Here is a 21,971-nt window from a genome sequence, read left to right as displayed (position 1 = left end):
ATACTGAGCACACAGCGGTGTGGTCGTGCACACAACCTCAAAAATAACTACTCATTCTTTCAAAGCAGCTCATTGCACATTTCCTTATATGGTCATCTGTTCCAAGCTCCGTGCCCCGCCCCTTAGCAGGGTTCCAGAAGTTGAACGTCACACCCCTGAGGTGTTTCTGTGACGCATCACGTGATCCTCTCGCTGCTCGCCTAGCCCCGCCCCTTGTTCAGTCACAGCTAATTTCACTCCGAGGGTTTGTTATTAGTGTCGAGCGTGTCCTCCGCCAGCCCGCTCATTTACTGCTTATCGCTTACACAAACGCCGCCTTATTAAAGCAGATAATGAGTTTAACGCCATGAGCCGGCCAATGGAGCGGAAGCTAATGAAGACATTTATGAGGGTGAAAGAGAGTGAGAGGGTGAGGCGTGTCTGACAGAGCCGGCGCTATCGGCTTCCTTTAAACGACTTCTGTCCCGGTCCGTCAGCGCCACGTTCACAACGGCCCTCCAACGCCAGCAAACCGCTACAGCGTTAGCGATGCACAACAAACCAGTTTATAAGATCAAATGAAGGAGGGTGTTTGGACCGAAGCTCTCTGAGAGAAAATGGAGGAACAGAGTTCAAACAGGTCATATCGAGACATTTTTATTGGGTGAAAACACAGGTACTCTCCAGCTCTGCTCCAGGTAAAAGCCACCTGTCGGGACTAACCGTGGTCACGCGATGCGGGTGTTTTGAGCACAGTCTGGAAGCATCTGCACTTCCTGCATCGACACGTCAGTACTGAGCATCCGATGCCTAGTTCCTGGAATTCTACACCTCTGGATTATTTTGCCTTTGGTTCCTTTAAAGGACGGGTGGGGAACTCCACCCTGCAGGTTTTAGATCTCAACCTCGGTCAGCACACCTGAATCGCATGATTAGTTCATTACCAGGCCTCTGGAGAACTCTGAGACATGTTGAGGAGGTCATTTAGCCACATGCAGGACACCGGCCCTCGAGGCCTGGAGTTCCCCACCCCTGCTTTAAAGCAGCAAAAGTCAAAGTGATTCAACACGGTGGGACACATGCATCCTGGTGAAACTCCACACACTTAATCCCTGAGATATGTGAATAAGAAGATTTTCTACATGAAGAGAAAGAAATGTGTAAAATCAGAGCGGTTCTGTGGCTCGCTGCTCAGATTGAATATTTCTGTTGATTCACAGAAAACGTCTGTTTTTATTTTTCTATAAAAACACATTATTACAGTCGAGAGTGAAAAAAATGTAATTCTTTATCTGTTCTTCATCACTTGAGGCAGGTCTTCATCAGCAAACTTCATGTCGTCCTTGGATCTTTGCAAGGCCGATTCTGGCCCGCGGGCCTTATGTTTGACACCTCTGCTTGATGAACCTTGGCTTTAAAATGAGGCCCGCCTTGTGTTCAGGTCTGAGTCTGCTCTTTAAAAGTGACACAGCTCACATCCACCTCCTGCGGCCATCTTTGCCATCTGTGGCTCCAAGCCCAGAAACCCTGCGTGGCCCAAACGGGGACAGAGCGGGTCACCGGGTTTCAGGCAGGGCGATCAACTTTAAACATGGAGGTCCAAGGCGTCGTGGGAGGAGGACTGAGGCGGCGTCCTGAACTCCAGGTTGAGCTGTCCCTGACTGCGAGAGCGAGACAGCAGGAAGGACGGCAGAGCGTAACGCTGCGTCCGCTGACGGCGAACACACCTCCCGCCTGAAAAGAACAAAACACACGACTGAGGTCAAACTTTGACCGAAGCACAGATCTCTTTTTAAAAAAATTTTTATTTGTGTATATATATTTATTATGTATTCATTTAAACGAGTAGTTTCACTCTAATATAGCTGTATTGGTATGCATTTACACTGCATATATAATCTTTTTTTAAATAGCAGTTTTTTATGTGTCAGTCTCAGATCTCTTTTTATTTTTATTTTTATAAACATTATTGTGCAGCACATAAGATCAACAGAACACAGTGTGCTTTGAGGTAGGAGCCAAAAAGGGTGTAGTTTGTGGGTGTGATCACCCGTGTGTACACCTGTGAGCATGGACGCGCTTGTTTTTAAAAGGTTCCTTCATGTAATGATCTGCTAGAGGGTGTGGGGGGGCCACAGCCCCGTCCTCCAGGGCATGAAGCAGGTATGGAGGAGATCAAAACTCCAGACATCCAGAGGCCCCCAGAACACAAGAGACCAAGGAAGACCAACAGAGGGGCAGCCGCGCCACTGTCCCAGAAAGAGCTGAGGAGAGTCCCAGATGAGGGCTCACTCAGCAGCCGCGGAGCAGAAGCCAGGGGGAGTTGCAGTGACGCGCCCGTGAGCTCCGCCGGCAGCCAGCTGCGCCTGAGTGACCGAGCCCCAGGCCGAGAGGCCGGGGGCACCCCACCTCCGAAGTGGCTCGAGCGAGCCCCAGGCCCCAGGCCCCGATAAGCGGCCGCCAAGGAGTGAGCCGGTGTGTACCTGGACGCCCACCCCCGGACACAAAGAACCACCAACGCACCGATGTCTGAGGGAGTCCGCCACTGGCAGGGGAAGTGGTGGTGGGGGGAGATAGGCCTCCAAACCTTGGAGGGCCTGAGATGTCCCCAGAGAGGTGGCGCCTGACACCCAACCTGACCGAAGCACAGATCTAAACCCTCCTGTTATACTGTCTCTGTGATCGAGCAGCAGACGGATCCATCTGCAACCAGAGACACCGAGCTTTGACTGGCTCCGCACACAGAAGAAACTCTCTGTGAGGGGAAATGCACCGACGCCGGCCACTCGCCCACACGGAGAGCGTGAAACAGCCTCCACCTCTGCGACCAGCACGGCCGCTGCAGTCGCTCTCAGATTAGCAAAGGTCTGAAAATATCTTTGCTAATGACACTGAAACAATAATTACTGACTCCACAGACTGTAGGTCATGCTTTTATTGTGAAATACAGATTTGCTTCCTTTGGCGTTATAGAGTTTCCATCTTTATTTTTTAAATGAAAAGAACGACAAAACGCGGTGACTACAGAGAACAGGAGAGAAAACTTCACTAATGAGTAACAGTTAATAATAATAATCCAGAAGCTTCTGTTCTCTGTGATGACTTTAAAGCTTTTTGGACATTAAATATAAGAATTTTAAATTATAACAAAAAGTCATTTTAAAAACCAAACTGCATTCGATTTCTTCACGTCAGTGTATGGGCCGCATGTTTGGGTGATGTGGGCCACTTGCGGCCCCTGAGCCACGAGTTTGAGAGCCTGGTACAGAGTAACTTCACTGGCACAGATGGGCTTCCGTAGCCCATGCAGCATGGTTCTGGTAATGAAAACATAAAAAAAGTGATTCTTATAATAATTGTTGGACAGACCTGACTGAGACTCGGGTTTCTCGAAGATGTCGGCGCTGCCGCTCCAGTACTGAACGGCCGTCTTCCCGTGGTAATCTCTGATGTTGGTTTTAGCATCTGATTAAGACAAAACACGACAGTTTCCTCTGGATTAAAATCATATCGTATTGGCATTGTGTATGGATTCTGTTTGAGTCGATGGAGTCAGACTGACAGGAGTGAACATTCAGAGGTCGTCTTTGCAGGGTTCAAGGAAACGCCGGAAACATATCGAGAGGTACATCTCCATCAGTGAATCCTAAACTCAGGTTTAAATTCACAGGAGGACACTTCAGAGAGTCACGCAGACACAGGAAAGGATGTCAACCTGTATCCCTGCATTTCCTGTCAAGTGAAATGTTCTGTTTAAGCCTTTGTCTTCATATTTACAGCTCGGGGGCGTGGCGGTTTGGCCTGATCTCTAATGAAAGACATCTCAGTTTATTATTGGCTTTTATGTGACAGACTGACAGGAAGCTGTCTGTGTGCTGACGCTGCCCAGCAGGAGATAAAAACTGCTTATTCTGGGGTCATCATTCAGCATTTGTTTCATCAACTAAAAGACAGAAACATGCATCTGTGACAGGAACGTCGCGGATAATAAAGGTTTGTTTTTCCTTCAGTATCTGGATCACTAGGAAATGAGATGTGCAATTCTCTCACAAAGTTTTTCACTTTTAAATGTGACTTCCTCACAGCTCAGAGTCTGTGGGACCCTACATCCACAAAATGGACGGATGGACAGAAGGAGCGAGGGATAGATGTAGGGATGGATGGGTGGATGGATGGATGGATGGATGGTTGGATGGATGTTTGGATGGATGGTGGATGGACAGATGGATGATGGATGGAGGGATGGATGGATGGATGGATGGATGGTGGATGGGGGGATGGATGGATAGACAGATGGATGGATGATGGATGGATGGATAGATGGACAGATGGATGATGGATGGATGGATGGATGATGGATGGATGGATGGATGGATATTTGGATGGATGATGGATGGATGGACAGATGGATGATGGATAATGGATGGATAGATGGACAGATGGATGATGGATGGATGGATGGATATTTGGATGGATGATGGATGGATAGATGGACAGATGGATGATGGATGGAGGGATGGATGGATGGTGGATGGGGGGATGGATGGATGGATGGATAGACAGATGGATGGATGATGGATGGATGGATAGATGGACAGATGGATGATGGATGGACGGATGGATGGATGGATGATGGATGGGGGGATGGATGATGGATGGAGGGATGGATGGATGGTGGATGGGGGGATGGATGGATGGATAGACAGATGGATGGATGATGGATGGATGGATAGATGGACAGATGGATGATGGATGGACAGATGGATGATGGATGGACAGATGGATGATGGATGGACGGATGGATGATGGATGGATGGATGGATGGATATTTGGATGGATGATGGATGGATGGACAGATGGATGATGGATGATGGATGGATGGATGGATATTTGGATGGATGATGGATGGATAGATGGACAGATGGATGATGGATGGACGGATGGATGATGGATGGATGGATGGATGGATATTTGGATGGATGATGGATGGATGGACAGATGGATGATGGATGATGGATGGATGGATGGATATTTGGATGGATGATGGATGGATAGATGGACAGATGGATGATGGATGGACAGATGGATATTTGGATGGATGATGGATGATGGATGGATAGATGGACAGATGGATGATGGATGGATGGATGGATGGATGGATGGATGGATGGATGGATGGATATTTGGATGGATGATGGATGGATGGATGGATGGATGGATGGATGGATATTTGGATGGATGATGGATGGATAGATGGACAGATGGATGATGGATGGATGGATGGATATTTGGATGGATGATGGATGGATAGATGGACAGATGGATGATGGATGGATGGATGGATATTTGGATGGATGATGGATGGATGGACAGATGGATGATGGATGGATGGATGGATATTTGGATGGATGATGGATGGATAGATGGACAGATGGATGATGGATGGATAGACAGATAGAGAAGAGTAAAGTCTCTGGCTGAAGGTCTTTAGTGAAACATTTTTAAACATGATTTTTCTGAAAGGTGTCTCCAGGAGGAAGCAGTTTGGATCTCTGTGATCTCCACAGATAGGAGGCCTCGGGAAGGCGGTGGGTGATCATTGGAGATTAATAATAACAATAATGGATTGCATTTATATAGCGCTTTTCTAGACACCCAAAGCACTTTACAATTCCACTATTCATTCACTCTCACATTCACACACGCTGTCAGTCATCCTTAAACAGAGAACTGACAGCTCGCTGTGTTCGGGTGTTAAGCTTTCACACGTAAATGGTAAATGGCCTGTATTTATATAGCGCCTTACTAGTCCCTAAGGACCCCAAAGCGCTTTACACCTCCATTCACGCACACATGCACACACTGGTGATGGCAGCTACATTGTAGCCACAGCCACCCTGGGGCGCACTGACAGAGGCGAGGCTGCCGGACACTGGCGCCACCGGGCCCTCTGACCACCACCAGTAGGCAACGGGTGAAGTGTCTTGCCCAAGGACACAACAACCGAGACTGTCCGAGCCGGGACTCGAACCGGCAACCTTCCGATTACAAGGCGAACTCCCAACTCTTGAACCACGATTGCCACGTGTTGCCTGTTGAAGTTTCTCGTGTCGCTCACATCTATCACTCTGTTTCCATCCTGACTCTTTAGTCGGAAGTGTTTTTAAAATTGGATTTTGAACAGGGATCAAAACATACATCTTCCCAGAGCTCAGAGTGGAACATTTCATATGTTTAACATCATGTTTCACCCCTCTGGTGTCGCTGAAGCAGAGCCTGGGCAGGCTTCAGCACCAGGGTACCAAACATCAGGTGATGAATGCCCTGTGTGTCGTGTTTGCACCAACGCTCTCCTGCAGGCTTTTTGCTGTGGGATGAATATTCCTGCTGAACTTTACTGTTTGATGCCACATTTAAAACTTGGGGAAGTTCAATCAGGACACATGCGGCTCACGGTGATATCCCTTTTGTGGAGGCTGGAGGCTGAACGCAGCAGCTAATGGTTACCGCTGGTAACCGACTCTGGTCATTACAGACTGTTTAACTCCCACTGTCGCTCCACCCACCGGCCTCAGAAGGAGAAACCAAAGCTCGCCTCCACGGCAGCGAGGAGGCCTTTTCCTGAAACCATATCTGCACTCGGAGCACCAGCTGAGTCCGGCTGCTGTAATTTCCCTGGTTTCCAGCTGCTTTCTGGTGTGATTTTCAGGAGCTCTCACTGACGTCCTGCACAGTTTGGCTTCTGCATCGTCTCAGGAGTCTGTGAACTCTGCATGCTAAAATCGAAAACATGCAAACTCATCGTCTCATCTTCCCTGGCACAGAAACGACAAAGTCCTTAAGGAATCTGGGAGAAGGCTGGAGACCCGTTTATATCCGAGCCACCGGCGTGGGTCAGAAGCTGCAGCAGGTGGAGCTTCACGTGAATACAGTTTGAACTGAAACCGTTTGATTGGCAGCTCAGATCTGCTGATTTCCTGCTGCGTTTTATTTTGGCGGGTTCTCCTCCGTGGCCATATGGAAACATGCTTCGTGTCTGACCCTGCAGACCGTACATGTCGGCGGCCGTTTGCGTGCTCTGACTCACAGCATATGGCAGTCTGTGGCTACAGGGGTTCAAACCGCTGCTCTGCAGGGATCGTCACAAGTCCATCATGAAGCGCCTGGTGGCCTGAAGCGCAGGTGTGCCTCATTAGCTCATTAGCGAACTGCCCGCCTCGCCTCTTCCTGAGGAGGAGGGCGGAGGTGAGCATTTGGACTTGTCAGTCTGAGCGCTGGGTGGGTCTTTTGTCTGGCAGAGGTGATCTGCATCAGTGCTTCTTCACCTCTGCCAGCCTGTGAGGCGTGCAGGAGAACAATCCCTCGCTATTTGATTTGTGGTGTGAATGTCAATTTGAAAACTTCACACGAAGAAAAATCCTCACATGAATCGTGCTTCAGTGGAAAAACAGTCCGGACACGAAGCTGCAGCTTACGGACAGGTCATTGTGATCTTTGGTCTGACTGTTAGCCGCTGCTCTAACTTCTGCTGTTTTAACTTTAATCTGCACATAAACCGACAGACAATTTTAAAAAGTCTGCATGCAGAGCTGGGTGCTGCAATAACGATCTGGGAAAATGAAGCTGAGATGAGATCAGTCTTAGTAAATGTGAAATTTTCATGCTGCTTTTTAATATTCCAAACGATAAACAACGTCTCCTCGTCAGCATCAAGCTCGTCTTCATCAAATATCAGAGACAAGAATGGGGCGGCTGCAGAGTGCAGTGCGACTGTGGCCTTCATCAGTTATTAAAATAATAATGAATTACATTAATGATACTGAACACTGTGATGAAGAGAGGTGGTGAAGGCAGACTCACTCTGAGTGTTGATCAGGGTCTGAACGACGTCCTGGTGTCCGTGAATGGAGGCCAGGTGAAGAGCTGTGTAACCCTGTGAAGATTATCAGCTGTTACCTCATCACTCACAGCTGCAAACACTGAAGCAGCTTCTCGTTAGCTCAGTCGTAGAAGCTATATCACTGTGTAATTGTACACGGTGACTTCACGGACAGGACCTGACAAAGCAAACTACCCGAAACAAACACTAACCTACCACATTTACTCTAAACTACCACAAACAAACACTAAACTACCACATTTACTCTAAACTACCACACAGACCCCAAACTACCGAAAAAAAACCCACTCAACTACCACAAACAAAGGCTAAACGACCACATAGACCCTAAACTCCCACAAAGAAGCACTAAACTACCGAAAACAAACACATAACCACCACAAACAAACACTAAATTACCCGAAACAAACACTAACCTACCACATTTACGCTAAACTACCACAAAGACCCTGAACTACCACAAATACTAAACTACCACAAAGACCCTAAACTACCACATAGACCCCAAACTACCAGAAAAAACACACCGAACTACCACAAAGGCTAAACGACCACAAAGACCCTAAACTACCACAAAGAAGCACTAAACTACCACAAATAAACACATAACTGCCACAAATAAAAACTAAATTACCACAAAGACTCGAAACTACCACACAGACCCCACACTCCCAGAAAAACCCCACTCAACTATCACAAACAAAGGCTAAACTACCACAAAGACACCAAACTACCACAAACAAACATTAAACTACCACAAAGACCTTAAACTACCACTTTTACTCTAAACTACCACTGACAAACAACCAGAGACACCAACCACCAAAGATGCAACCCCAGCCCCCTCCCCCCAGACAGACTAATTGGTGGATGGATGGATGGATGGATGGATGTTCAGGTGGATGGATGGATGGTTGAATGGATGGATGGATGGATGGATGGATGGATGGATGGATAGATGGATGGATGGATGGATGTTCAGGTGGATGGATGGATGGATGGATGGATGGATGGCTAGATGGATGGATGGATGGATGGTTGGATGGATGGATGGAGGGATGGTGGATGGAGGGATGGTGGATGGAGGGATGGATGGCTAGATGGATGGATGGATGGTTGGATGGATGGATGGATGGATGGTTGGATGGATGGATGGATGGAGGGATGGTGGATGGATGGATGGTTGGATGGCTAGATGGATGGATGGATGGATGGATGGATGGATGGATGGATGGATGGATGGATGGAGGGATGGTGGATGGATGGATGGTTGGATGGCTAGATGGATGGATGGATGGTTGGATGGATGGATGGATGGAGGGATGGTGGATGGATGGATGGTTGGATGGCTAGATGGATGGATGGATGGTTGGATGGCTAGATGGATGGATGGATGGATGGATGGATGGTTGGATGGATGGTTGGATGGATGGATGGATGGATGGATGGTGGATGGATGGATGGATGGAATGTATGGATGGATGGATGGATGGATGGATGGATGGATGGATGGCTAGATGGATGGATGGATGGATGGATGGTGGATGGATGGTTGGATGGCTAGATGGATGGATGGATGGATGGATGGATGGATGGATGGATGGATGGATGGATGGATGGTTGGATGGATGGATGGAGGGATGGTGGATGGATGGATGGTTGGATGGCTAGATGGATGGATGGATGGATGGATGGATGGATGGATGGATGGTTGGATGGATGGATGGATGGATGGATGGATGGATGGAGGGATGGTGGATGGATGGATGCGCTGTCTTGTTGTGTTCAGGCTGTGTTTGAGCTGTTTACCTGTTACCATGGTTACTTTTCTACGCACTCACATCAATGCGTGAGCACTTCCTGCCATCAGCAATAACAGCAGCTATTGTTCTCGGTTTCTTTGGAGTCAAGAAGAATCTGTGAGCGTGTCAGTCTGAGCGCTCTGATCACTGACAGATGCTTGTCCACGCTGCTTCCTCTGAGCAGCGAGTGTGTAAAGAGGACGTGAGCATCATTTGTACACTTTAACACAACGAATCCCAGAGGAGGAGCTGCTGTCAGTGCCATAGACAAACAGACGCCCTCTTTGCTGTCACGCCGCCATTTAACGTGCGGTCTGTGACAGCAGACAGTTGGTGTTCATTACAAGGACGGGTCTGTAGTTAACGGGCCGTAAACGGGCCTGGAGAACACAGAGACGCCTCGTCGTCACACTCCTGCCGTCCTGTCAGCGCCCTCGCCGCGAGGCGCACGCTTTCCCAGTATCACCTCTAACGATCAGAAGAGGCTCTCTCAGTTTGACTGCTGGATCATGCGCTTCTTTGAACAAACAACAGATAAACACTTATGCGTCACTTTCAGGAAACACGCCATCTGACATTTCGCTGAAAGGTTGAGCTGCTTTTATGTGTTCAGGTGCACTTTGAGCTTCATATCGCAGGTAAAGGCCACCTCAGCAGGAGGTCCTGAGAGCCAAGGAACATCAAGGTGAGGCCTCAGCCTGATCTAAGAAGTGCCAGCGACACCCCAGAGCTGCTCTACGTTTCACTCTCATTAAATGCAACCTGCTAAACCACCTCAGCGCGTATGCTAACCCGTTAACTAACCAGTGTCTGTGAGAGCAGACGGACACATCTGCTCTGAGCTGATTCTATATCTGTGAACAGATCACAGTGAAACACTGCTCTGATGGTGATATCTGTAGCTTAACCACAGTCAGGCAGCTCTTACTGTGACTAACCCGACCCCCACCGTTCCAGCTGTTATCCAGCAGTTACTGGCTGTTATCAGTGGTATTGTTCATCTACAATTATCTACAATGACCTGCTGATAAGTCAGAATTTAACACGAGGCTCAGTTTATCTCAGACAACGACAGGCCTTCTGCTCCACCCTCTGCAGTTTACACATATTCAATAACTGCTGTGGAAGTTTAGCTTCATCAAATGATGCATGGATGGATCCCATTGGCCCATTTACAGCTCGTTTCTATAAATCTATAAATATGGAGTGTTTGATAGAGTTGTATGTGTAGACAGTAGTAAGTATGATTACAGTAATGTCCACAGATACCAGTTTGGAGACGCTCACTCGGCATGTTTCCACGCTCTTCCGCGTTGTCATGGACACAGGTTTACCGGTGGAAATGTCAAACGCAGAGACCCGCTACGACTGAAGCAGTCACAACTGAGTTATTTCTACAGTCAGTTTTAGGCGTCTGCTCTTATCGATATAATTCCAGGTCTGCACATCGATAACAGAATTTTGACGTGTTGCAGTCTTTGAATAATGGAGATGTGAGAGTTCAGAAGACTCTGGGGTAAATAAGGTGATGGAAACAACTGCTGATTGATCAGTCTGAACCCATAATTGAATCAGATACAGCGACCTAAAAGTCCACAAAAATCCCTGTTTGATGTTTCGGTAATGCCCTAACCCACCAGCAGGAACAAGACCCAATGCTAGAACATAATAATATACATTATTATTATGAAGCCACTTTATTCGGTTGCATCCTGAACATTAAATGCAGTTTTAGTGGTTTAATGTTCTGCTTGATTTCTCAGAGACGTCCGTGTGTTGGACGTCTCTGACATGTTTATTTATAAACAGGCTTGGGACAGATTTCTCAAATATTTGTGTTTCCTTGTGTTCTTCTGCTCTAATGACAAACAAGGATTTATAATAACAGGTCAGAGTAAATGTCAGTGTGGACCTGGCCTGTTTGTGCCACACTTCTGTGAACAGTTATTTATCATAACAGCCATAAAAGACACAAACACGCCCAAACTATGACAAAGACATCAAAAGAAATCTGAGCTCTTCTGACTGAAACAAGCTCCAAGCCTTGCTCCTGTCTCTTTAAGGCCTACTTTCTTCTGATTGACCGACATCTGGAAGCCTGTCGAAGGACAGCACCCGGGTCTCGTGAGCTGTCTGCGCAGGTGGACCTGCACTTGGTGTAGCAGACAGACAAAAACTTCCTTATTTACCCCAGAAAACTTCAGATAGACTCAAAATAACCAGAAGGAGACACAAAGTCTCAGAACACCTTCAAAAATGAAATGAACAGAGAGAGCGCAGACGGCGAGCTGCTGCCAGGTTTCATAGGAAGCGGGATTAAAGAAGCACGCGTCCACACGCTGCTGTGTTTCCTGTCAGAGTTACTGCATCGGAGCAGAGAACGGACACTGCAGACGCTCGAGTGAGAATGATATCAGAGTGCCGGGAACGTGAGCCGAGCTGTCGGGGTGGAGATGCCAGAAGGCGTTTTGTGCGGTGTGCTGCTCTGTGGACTCAAAGGTGACTAAAACACGACTTACCCCCTTCAGAGAGCGGCGAGCGGCATGAGGAGGTCAGAGAAACACAGAGTTAAATTCAGGAGATCAAAGACGGTACCGCTCCGGGCGCTCCGACTGAAGCTCCATCGACTTAAAGAGCGAGACGGCTGATCTGTAGGACCGCTCGTCTCTGTGGAGATCTCAGAAACATACTTACATGCTGGTGAGGAGGATGAGCCGAGAGTGGGGTGAAGAGGCGGGAAAGAAAAACAGAGAAACAGGGCAATGATATCACTGAGGAGGAGGAAGATGTTTAGACCTCACAAACACTTTTTTACACGTGAACAACGTCAGCCTCTTCACCACAGGTGGAGAACTCCAGGCCTCGAGGGCTGGTGTCCTGCAGGATTTAGATGTGTCCTTGATCCATCACAGCTGATTTAAACGGCTAAATGACCTCAACATGTCTTGAAGTTCTCCAGAAGCCTGATAATGAACTAATCATTTGATTCAGGTGTGTTGATACAGGGTGAGATCTAAAACGTGCTTTTCCCCGAGCTCACCACAGCGCCATGTTTTTTTCGTGAACTGCAGTAGAGCAGCTTTTAAGATCCAGGTGATTCATAGAAGTCCACCATCCTCTGCTTGGCCACTTTAGGAAGCCTGCCGAGGGGCAGCCCAGTCGAACAACGCGTTTATACTACAGCTGCCCTGTAATAATATCACATTACTGGTGTCTCTACATCATCTCCAATAAATACAACAGCAGTAAGGAAAGGCCTTTAATCATATTTTTAGTGACAAAATGTGAAGCTGATTATTATATTATTATTTCACTAAGATGCCAAATTACAGCTCATGTACTTGGATTCCTGAACAGAAAGACGAGTGTTCTTCAGCTGCTGGGAGGTCATTACTGAGGCCTGCAAACATCCAGGAACACCTCCGAGTTTCCAGGGAGCACAAAGATCTTTGTAGCAGCTGCATCCACAGCAGAGATCCCAGCATGGTTTGGAGGCGTGGGCAGGTTAGTGAAAATCAACGGTATCATGAACAAGAAGGTCGAGTGGAACACGTCCTGGAGCGGAAGTGACCGATCGTGGGCTCAAACACCAACAATCGTTAAAGCTGCGGGGACAATCTGACCAGGAGAAATGAGTGTGGAGCTAACGGACTCAAAGATCGATGGCTCAAAGGTTTCTTTGGAAGTAAAAAAAAAGCTTTGATGACGTTTCTTGGTTATCTTTCCATCATGGACAACCCCTGTCACCCCATGCACACCCCCATGATGGACCATCGGAGCAAACGCAGCAAAAGACTCATCGCCCCGAAATGCAGAACTGACTGCCACAGTAAATCCAATAAGACTGTTTATCTCTTCCTCACTCTGTAGGTGATTTTCCTGAGACTTACCAATGTTATTCTGTTCCCTCTCAGACCGTGCAACAGTACCTTGTTTCATCCCCCATCATACTCTGCTACTCCCTTTATTCTATTGCACATTACTGTCACTTTCTAGAATCGCCTGCACTGATAGTTCAGTTATTTATTCTCCAGGATAGAGTTATATATATTACTTCGTTAGAATTATTTGATACTATGTCTTGCACTATCCTACTGCATATTACTGTACACTACTATTCTTATTGTATATATTGTATATCTTATTCATCTGTTCCTCTGTCTCTCCTGCTACTCTGAGCATGTACATGACAAAAGAATAGGGATGGGTATCGTTTAGGTTTTATCCGATACCGGTGCCAAATCGGTACTTTTGAAACGGTGCCGGTGCTCAAACGGTGCTTAAAGAATGGAGAACACAAAATTGGTCCAAAAACCTCTCATGCTCAGCTGTTTTTTGTAAAAAGATAACAATGTTAGCCTTTTCTGCAGCTATGGGGCATATATGGCATCACTCTTGGCTGGAAGCAGTGCTTAAAGAATGGAAAAAACATAAACTTTGTCTAAAAACCTCTCATGTTTAACTGTTTCCCACTTTTTCTTTGGTCATTTTAGCCTTTTTGGCCAGGGTGAAGGGAGTATCTGCCATCAAACAAGAAGACAGCCGCATGTAGCTATGATGATGTTTGCTAGTTCACCTTACATGCATTAATGTAATCACGTGGTTAGCCTACTCAACGTAAATTACACACGAACAACATTAAGCTACTCACGCAGAGAAGAACGGCTGCTGCTGCATCATCATCCTCATCATTTCTGCTACACTGGCAGGGCTAGGGGCCAGGACTCTCCTCTTCGGGTTTTTGGGGGATGTTGCTCCGGGTCCGATAACAGGCACCACACCCGCAGTAGATGTGCTCGGTGTGAGGTCTCGCAGCAAGCTATCAAATACGGCGCATTTCTCGGCTTTTTAAAAAAACGCTATGCGTCGCCAGGTGTTTCATCGGATTCTTGGTGTTACCTCCTTTGACAGTATCACAGTATCAGCTTAAAGCACTTGTTGCTGCTGAGTTTGCATATTTTGCTGTGAAGTACAGCCAGACTTTGATCACTTCGCCTTGGACATTTTTAATCTGTAGCTCTGCTCTAAAAGAACCTACGTACCTGGACCCGCCTACTATCCTCGGAAACGTAAAATGATTGGCTAGAAGTGTATCACAGCTCAGAAATAAAGCACCGAAATGTGCACTGCTTTTCGGTCTGGTTACTACCGTTTATGTCAGAACCGACACCGGTACCCATCCCTACAAAAGAATTTCCCTCGGGATAAATAAAGTCATTCTTATTCTTATTATCTGTGAATAAGCACTGTTAGCTGCTCTGTGCTCTTGTTTGTGTGACCAGAAGGGGGGCACATACCTCGGCAGGAAGCAAGTGAAAATCCCCTGCATGCAAAAACATTTTAATACTGGTGATTGTATAATCTCTTCTAAGGCAGCTATAAGGCACCTGCCCCCCAGCTGCCCCCCTGTAGAGCCACCCCTGGTGACCTGGCTACTTTGTCCCACATTTACGTCTAATATGAAAATTCAACATATTTAACAGGGAAACAGCTTTTTTTTCGTATTCACAAAAATCTTCCTGACATTTGGGGCTTTGCTGTTTCCTCCACAGTTAATTAACCACCCGCTCTCATCCAGCCGTGATTTTACGGCATGACAGAAGCACGCAGGTGTCCTCACAAGAAATCTGTTTGAATGAATAAAAGCGGTTTTATTTATTTTCATTTAATTCATGAAATGAATAATAATTGTATTTCAGCGCACAGTTTAAATCGGCCTTGTTTCCTCCTCTCGGAGCAGCACCGAGGCGAGCGTTTACGCGGCTGCAGGAACATCCATCAGCGAAGCGCCGAAGCCTCCAGATCGTTACCTGAAGCGCGAGCGCTCCTCGGCTCGCGATGCCGTGCTATGGATTATTGATTTTTGATTTGCTGGCCGCTCGAGCTGAGGGCCTTTTTATCAGAGCCATTACCTCCTTAACGATCAGAGACAAAAGTTAATTATGTAATTATGGAGCCAATAAGTGACGTGTCTGCTCCGCTTTGTGCTGCTGAGGCTGAAACATTATCTCCTGTGTGCACATGATCGGCAGCGGCGGGCGGAGGCAGCAGATTAACGCTCACACAGGCAGATGCTAAATTGAATTCTCTGGACCCACGGCTGTCTGGGAAGCCATTAAGTAATCTCAACATTGGCCCTCTTGAATCACTCTTGAATCACTAAAAATCACTCTGCGCACGCTCTCTTTTATTGACTGTGAAAGAAAAGAAACAAACACGCGCCGCAAGCATTTACGAGGGAATGAAGTGGGAACAATCTGCTGACACAAATATGGGTTATTCTCCCTCTCGTTGCTCCGTCTGTGGCCGTGGAGTTTATAACTCGTCTAGTTAAATGACGGCTTTAACTCTTCTGATTCGGAGGATTGTGATTGGCTCCTGTGGTTTGGAGGACTCTGCTCTTCAACTGCCCTCAAAGTAATCGAGTATTTTTCAGTTCAGCTTTGGGACTTATTCTAAAGTTTTCCAGCTTCACATGAGGATGTTTAGTGCCACGGTGTGATATCCATCCCGTCCATGCAGGTCCAGTAAAACCTGCAGGAAGCGAGTGAACACGCCCTCTGCAGAGGGAGCCCGGTGAGGTCACAGGGTTACTTAAACCACTCCTCGGTGGCGGGGTCTCCGTGGTGGTCCACCCAGACTGCTCTGGGTCACGTCTCTGCTCCATCACCTAGATGTCAGGCCCGGTGGAGTCAGTGAAGGGGTGGAGGCTCTTTGCTTCATCAGGTGGTGATCTCCAGCTCACAGTGGGACAGTCTGCAGCTAAGCCTCTCCACCCCCCAACCACCCTTCTGGTCCTCAGCTGGATCGTCCTTCCCACCCTCGCCTGTGACCACCACAGTGATGAGCTTCCTGTGGAGGGTGGCTGGGCTCAGCCTTGGCGGAGGGAGAGGCCACACCTCCCCAAATCTGATTCTTCCTGCGGTTTCTTCCTGTTAAAGGGAGTTTTTCCTTCCCGCTGTCACCAAGTGCTTGCTCGCAGGGGGTCATGTGATTGGTGGTTTTCTGTATTATTGTCGGGTCTTTACCTTGCAATATAAAGTACGTCATGGTGACGGTTAAAACTGAGTTGAGTGATTCCCACAGGCTGTCAGCGAGTGCAGATTACATTTAGGCGATAACACTTTACAATGAAGTAAGGACTTCCTGTTTTATAGCTGAACGCAGCTCAGGTATCAGGAGGTTATCATTATCTACGTCTCTGTGCTGATTTGTTTTCTTATTGAGGAATCACTTTTCAAATCTGCGACTGGTGTTTTGAGATGAATTAAACTCTTAAAAACTGCTGTAAAAACTGACCTTAGGGCTTAAATTAAACCAAATTAAAGAGCGAGCTTTCCTCGGTGAGCTGCAGCAGAAGCAGGAGGAGGGTGACGGCTGAAAAACGCCAGCCTGTTTGCCACTCGTCAGCAGGTTAACGCTCTGAACTTCACACACGATGCAGTAATTGGAGGGGAAAGGCCTCATGGGGCGTCCACTGAACTGGAGGTTAAGGGAGAGCGCGAGAGATTTAACTGGATAGTCATAAAGCCCCTGCAGGCTTGGCAGGAAGGAGAGAGAGCAGTACAGCTGCAGTGAGGCGCTGATATGTGAGAGAAGCAGAGGCCTTTATTTTGGCGGTTTAGGCTGATGTATTATTGGCAGACTGACACTGATTCTCCTGTACACGTGCGCTTCAGTTCAGCCCTGATAGTTTCTTAGATTAATCTTCAATGTGCAGTTTATAAACAACATCAGTCCTGAGCGCTGCACACACACCAAACACACACACACTCACTGATCTGACGTTGACGTCGGCTCCAGAGTGAAGCATCATGTCCACGGCATCCTCACGGCCGTGCCTGGCTGCCCAGTGAAGCGCCGTCTGAAAACACACACACGTCTGGTTTACTATCTTTGTGGGGACATTACATTGACATAATGCTTTCCCTAACCCGTACCCTAAACCTAACCATATCCTAATTGTAACCCTGACACTAAAACCACATTTTGAGTCTCAGGAAAGTCTTCAAACTCATGGGGACAGCACTTTGTCCCCATAATGACTGTTTGTCCTAGGGATGGGTATTGATAAGATTTTCATGATTCCGATTCCATTTTCGATTCTGTTTAACGATTCGATTCTTTATCGATTCTTTTAAAAAAAAAGGAGAACACTAAGGTCGATTAGCTTAGAACTTTGTTTTATATCTTCTCTTTGGACAAGACAGACATTTAGGAGTAACATGGCCTTACAAACCCAACAGTGAGATCTTAAGAGATCCAGCCTACGGCTCTTCAATGGGGTGTCACAGGGTCCCCAGGAAAAAAAATTGTAAATGTAAAATAATAAAATAAATATTCTTCTGTAGCAATAACAAAGTATAACATCAATTATTCTGTAGCAATTACACAAGAATATCCAGTAATGTCCCTGCCTACAATTAAACACACTTACTGAAAATCATCTGCTGTGGCAAACAGCTGCAAGCCTTTGACCACAAACTGAGTCACTGCTCGGTGACGTTCGTCTATCCTGCCTGAAAGGAGACGCTGCCGGTAGACTGCAGCGAGAACTGGCAGCATCTGAGCCAGACTCTGTCTCATCATGGTCACTAAATGCACAGTGATGGCAGGTTTGTAATAAGGCAGATCGCGCTAACATAATATGCTGTTAGTTGATTATTTACGTGCCGCATTAACGGGAGAGGACGTGCAAACGTTACCGCTGCTTTTGGGTTGAGATTCACGAGTCCGGAGCGAATTAAAAACACGACATTCATTTAAGGTCATCGTGTGTTTTGTGAGCAAACGCTTTTGCATATTCGTAGTGTTTCCTCCCTTAAATGAAATATCTACTTTGCAAGTATTGCAAGTTGCCCTGTTGTCATCCGTTCTCGTAAAGTGTAACCAAACTTTTGAGTGTTAGGCGCCGTGTTTCCTGCCAGGTAAATGACGCTCCGCAACGTGGGGACGTCATTCGGGGCGACTGGAATCGATAAGGGAATCGTTTGCAAAAATGGCAAACACTTCCAAGGAACTGAAACAGTAGGAACCGGTTCTCAACAAGAACCGGGTTTCGATACCCATCCCTAGTTTGTCCCCACAAGTATTGTGGCATGACAATTTTCTGTCCTCACAAAACTATCTAAACATGCACACACACACACACGCACGCACACACACACACACGCACACACACACACACACACACTGTGAAAGTCTGATGATTTTCAGTTTGAGCAAGCTCTTCTATTTCCACCTCCCCCTTCCTGATCCTGGCTCTCTTCCTGCTAAAAAGCAGTTCTTCCTTCCCACTGTCACCAAGTGCTGCTCGTACATTGTAGTTGGAATTTTCTAGTAAAATCGCTGTTGGGTCCATTTTCTGCTACATAACATCTAACCGCCTTTCAGAAACCCAAGGTCACCTTACAAAGAACACAATTAATAAAAGGAACAGTAGTCATAAAATACATCAAATAAGTTAAAATTACAAAACAAAGCGTGACAACAGATAAAATCAGCATTAAAGCGAATAAGCCAGTTTAAACAGATGTGTTTTGAGCTGTGTCTTAAGTACAGCGAGGGAGTCAATATTTCTTAGTGCAGGAGGAAGAGAGTTCGAGAGCCGAGGAGCAGAGCGACTGAAAGCTCTGCTCCCCACAGTGATGAAGTGTGAGGATGGAACGGTAAGATGATGATCTGAGAGGGCGGGAAACAGTGGTGATATGGAACAGGTCACACAAATATGCAGGAGCAGATTTATGGACACACTTGTATGTAAGAAGTAAGATTTTAAAGTTTATCCTGGTTTCTACGGACAACCAGTGAAGCTGCTGAAGAACTGGGGTAATATGAGCTCTTGACGGAGTGCAAGTTATGACCCGAGCTGCAGAGTTTTGAAGAAGTTGGAGTTTATGAAGGGACTTTTTAGGGAGAGCAAATAGGAGGAATTAGTAGAGTCCATGTGAGTAAACTGGTGGCACAGCTGTGGATGCATATAAGGCAAAACACAGAGCCTGTTTCTGTGACATGGGAACATCAAGAGATGTCAACAAAACACCAGGAACAGAACTGTGGAGCTCCATAAGTGTGGCTCAGTTTGAATACAATTTGGTGCCATTTGCAATTAAGAAATACAGACAGTTTCTCTCTTTACTCTTAAAGTTAACAAATATGTTTTTATATTTATCTAAAAAATAAACATTTAGTCTAATTTGATCTTACAATTAAAAAAGTGTTTTGATCTGAAGGGTAAATATCTGGTTTCCACTGTATATTTGATGATTGTCAGCACAAAGAGGGAGAGAGAGGAGCAGAGAGAGAGAGGAACAGAGAGGGAGAGAGAGGAGCAGAGAGAGAGAGAGAGGAGCAAAGAGAGAGAGAGAGAGAGAGGGAGAGGAACAGAGAGAGAGAGAGAGGAGCAGAGAGAGAGAGAGAGGAGCAAAGAGAGAGAGAGAGAGAGAGGGAGAGGAACAGAGAGGGAGAGGAGCAGAGAGAGAGAGAGAGAGAGAGAGGGAGAGGAACAGAGAGGGAGAGAGAGGAGCAGAGAGAGAGAGAGAGAGAGGGAGAGGAACAGAGAGGGAGAGGAACAGAGAGAGAGAGGAACAGAGAGAGAGAGGAACAGAGAGAGAGAGGAGCAGAGAGAGAGAGGAACAGAGAGAGAGAGGAACAGAGAGAGAGAGAGAGGAACAGAGAGAGAGAGGAACAGAGAGAGAGAGGAGCAGAGAGAGAGAGGAACAGAGAGAGAGAGAGAGGAGCAGAGAGAGAGAGGAACAGAGAGAGAGAGGAACAGAGAGAGAGAGAGAGAGGAGCAGAGAGAGAGAGGAACAGAGAGAGAGAGGAACAGAGAGGGAGAGAGAGGAGCAGAGAGGAGAGGAACAGAGAGGGAGAGAGAGGAGCAGAGAGAGAGAGGAGCAGAGAGAGAGAGGAGCAGAGAGAGAGAGGAGCAGAGAGGAGAGGAACAGAGAGAGAGAGGAATAGAGAGGGAGAGGAAACGAGAGAGACAGGAACAGAGAGGGAGAGGAACAGAGAGAGAGAGGAACAGAGAGAGAGAGGAGCAGAGAGAGAGAGGAGCAGAGAGAGAGAGGAGCAGAGAGGGAGAGGAACAGAGAGAGAGAGAGAGCAGAGAGAGAGAGGAACAGAGAGGGAGAGAGAGGAGCAGAGAGAGAGAGGAGCAGAGAGAGAGAGGAGCAGAGAGGGAGAGGAACAGAGAGAGAGAGGAACAGAGAGGGAGAGGAACAGAGAGAGAGAGGAACAGAGAGAGAGAGGAACAGAGAGAGAGAGGAGCAGAGAGGGGGAGGAACAGAGAGGGGGAGGAACAGAGAGGGAGAGGAACAGAGAGAGAGAGGAGCAGAGAGGGAGAGGAACAGAGAGAGAGAGGAACAGAGAGGGAGAGGAACAGAGAGAGAGAGGAACAGAGAGGGAGAGGAACAGAGAGAGAGAGGAGCAGAGAGAGAGAGGAACAGAGAGGGAGAGAAAGGAGCAGAGAGAGAGAGGAGCAGAGAGAGAGAGGAGCAGAGAGAGAGAGGAGCAGAGAGGGAGAGGAACAGAGAGAGAGAGGAACAGAGAGGGAGAGGAACAGAGAGAGAGAGGAACAGAGAGAGAGAGAGAGGAGCAGAGAGAGAGAGGAACAGAGAGGGAGAGGAACAGAGAGAGAGAGGAGCAGAGAGGGAGAGGAACAGAGAGAGAGAGAGAGAGAGAGAGAGGGAGAGGAACAGAGAGGGAGAGAGAGGAGCAGAGAGAGAGAGAGAGAGAGAGGGAGAGGAACAGAGAGGGAGAGGAACAGAGAGAGAGAGGAACAGAGAGAGAGAGGAACAGAGAGAGAGAGAGAGGAGCAGAGAGAGAGAGGAACAGAGAGAGAGAGAGAGGAGCAGAGAGAGAGAGGAACAGAGAGAGAGAGGAACAGAGAGGGAGAGAGAGGAGCAGAGAGGGAGAGGAACAGAGAGGGAGAGAGAGGAGCAGAGAGAGAGAGGAGCAGAGAGAGAGAGGAGCAGAGAGAGAGAGGAGCAGAGAGGGAGAGGAACAGAGAGAGAGAGGAACAGAGAGGGAGAGGAACAGAGAGAGAGAGGAACAGAGAGGGAGAGGAACAGAGAGAGAGAGGAACAGAGAGAGAGAGGAGCAGAGAGAGAGAGGAGCAGAGAGAGAGAGGAGCAGAGAGGGAGAGGAACAGAGAGAGAGAGGAGCAGAGAGAGAGAGGAACAGAGAGGGAGAGAGAGGAGCAGAGAGAGAGAGGAGCAGAGAGAGAGAGGAGCAGAGAGGGAGAGGAACAGAGAGAGAGAGGAACAGAGAGGGAGAGGAACAGAGAGAGA

General features: G+C 47.4%; 1 protein-coding gene across 4 annotated transcripts in view; it reads right to left on the bottom strand.

The window, feature by feature from the left end:
• Nucleotides 1-1,182: 1,182 nt before the first annotated feature.
• The window catches only part of LOC113025003 (ankyrin repeat domain-containing protein SOWAHC), a 65,036-nt gene continuing 44,247 nt past the window's right edge, over nucleotides 1,183-21,971 (bottom strand). The window contains exons 8-12 of one of the 4 annotated variants that reach the window (XM_026172321.1): nucleotides 17,917-17,923; nucleotides 17,459-17,545; nucleotides 12,376-12,378; nucleotides 3,349-3,444; nucleotides 1,183-1,713 (exon numbers count right to left, since the gene is read on the bottom strand). In XM_026172321.1, the coding sequence (XP_026028106.1) occupies nucleotides 1,546-1,713; nucleotides 3,349-3,444; nucleotides 12,376-12,378; nucleotides 17,459-17,545; nucleotides 17,917-17,923 (361 nt within the window). In that variant the 3' untranslated portion in view covers nucleotides 1,183-1,545. Of the gene's footprint in view, nucleotides 1,714-3,348; nucleotides 3,445-7,839; nucleotides 7,913-9,599; nucleotides 12,204-12,375; nucleotides 12,379-17,458; nucleotides 17,546-17,916; nucleotides 17,924-21,971 lie in introns of those variants that run through there. The other 3 variants (XM_026172322.1, XM_026172320.1, XM_026172323.1) reach the window with 3 other exon arrangements.

The sequence above is a fragment of the Astatotilapia calliptera genome, chromosome 7 (assembly GCF_900246225.1).
Source record: "Astatotilapia calliptera chromosome 7, fAstCal1.2, whole genome shotgun sequence".
In the NCBI taxonomy this organism is placed as follows: Eukaryota; Metazoa; Chordata; class Actinopteri; order Cichliformes; family Cichlidae; genus Astatotilapia; species Astatotilapia calliptera.
This window is presented reverse-complemented; position numbering and strand designations above follow the sequence as displayed.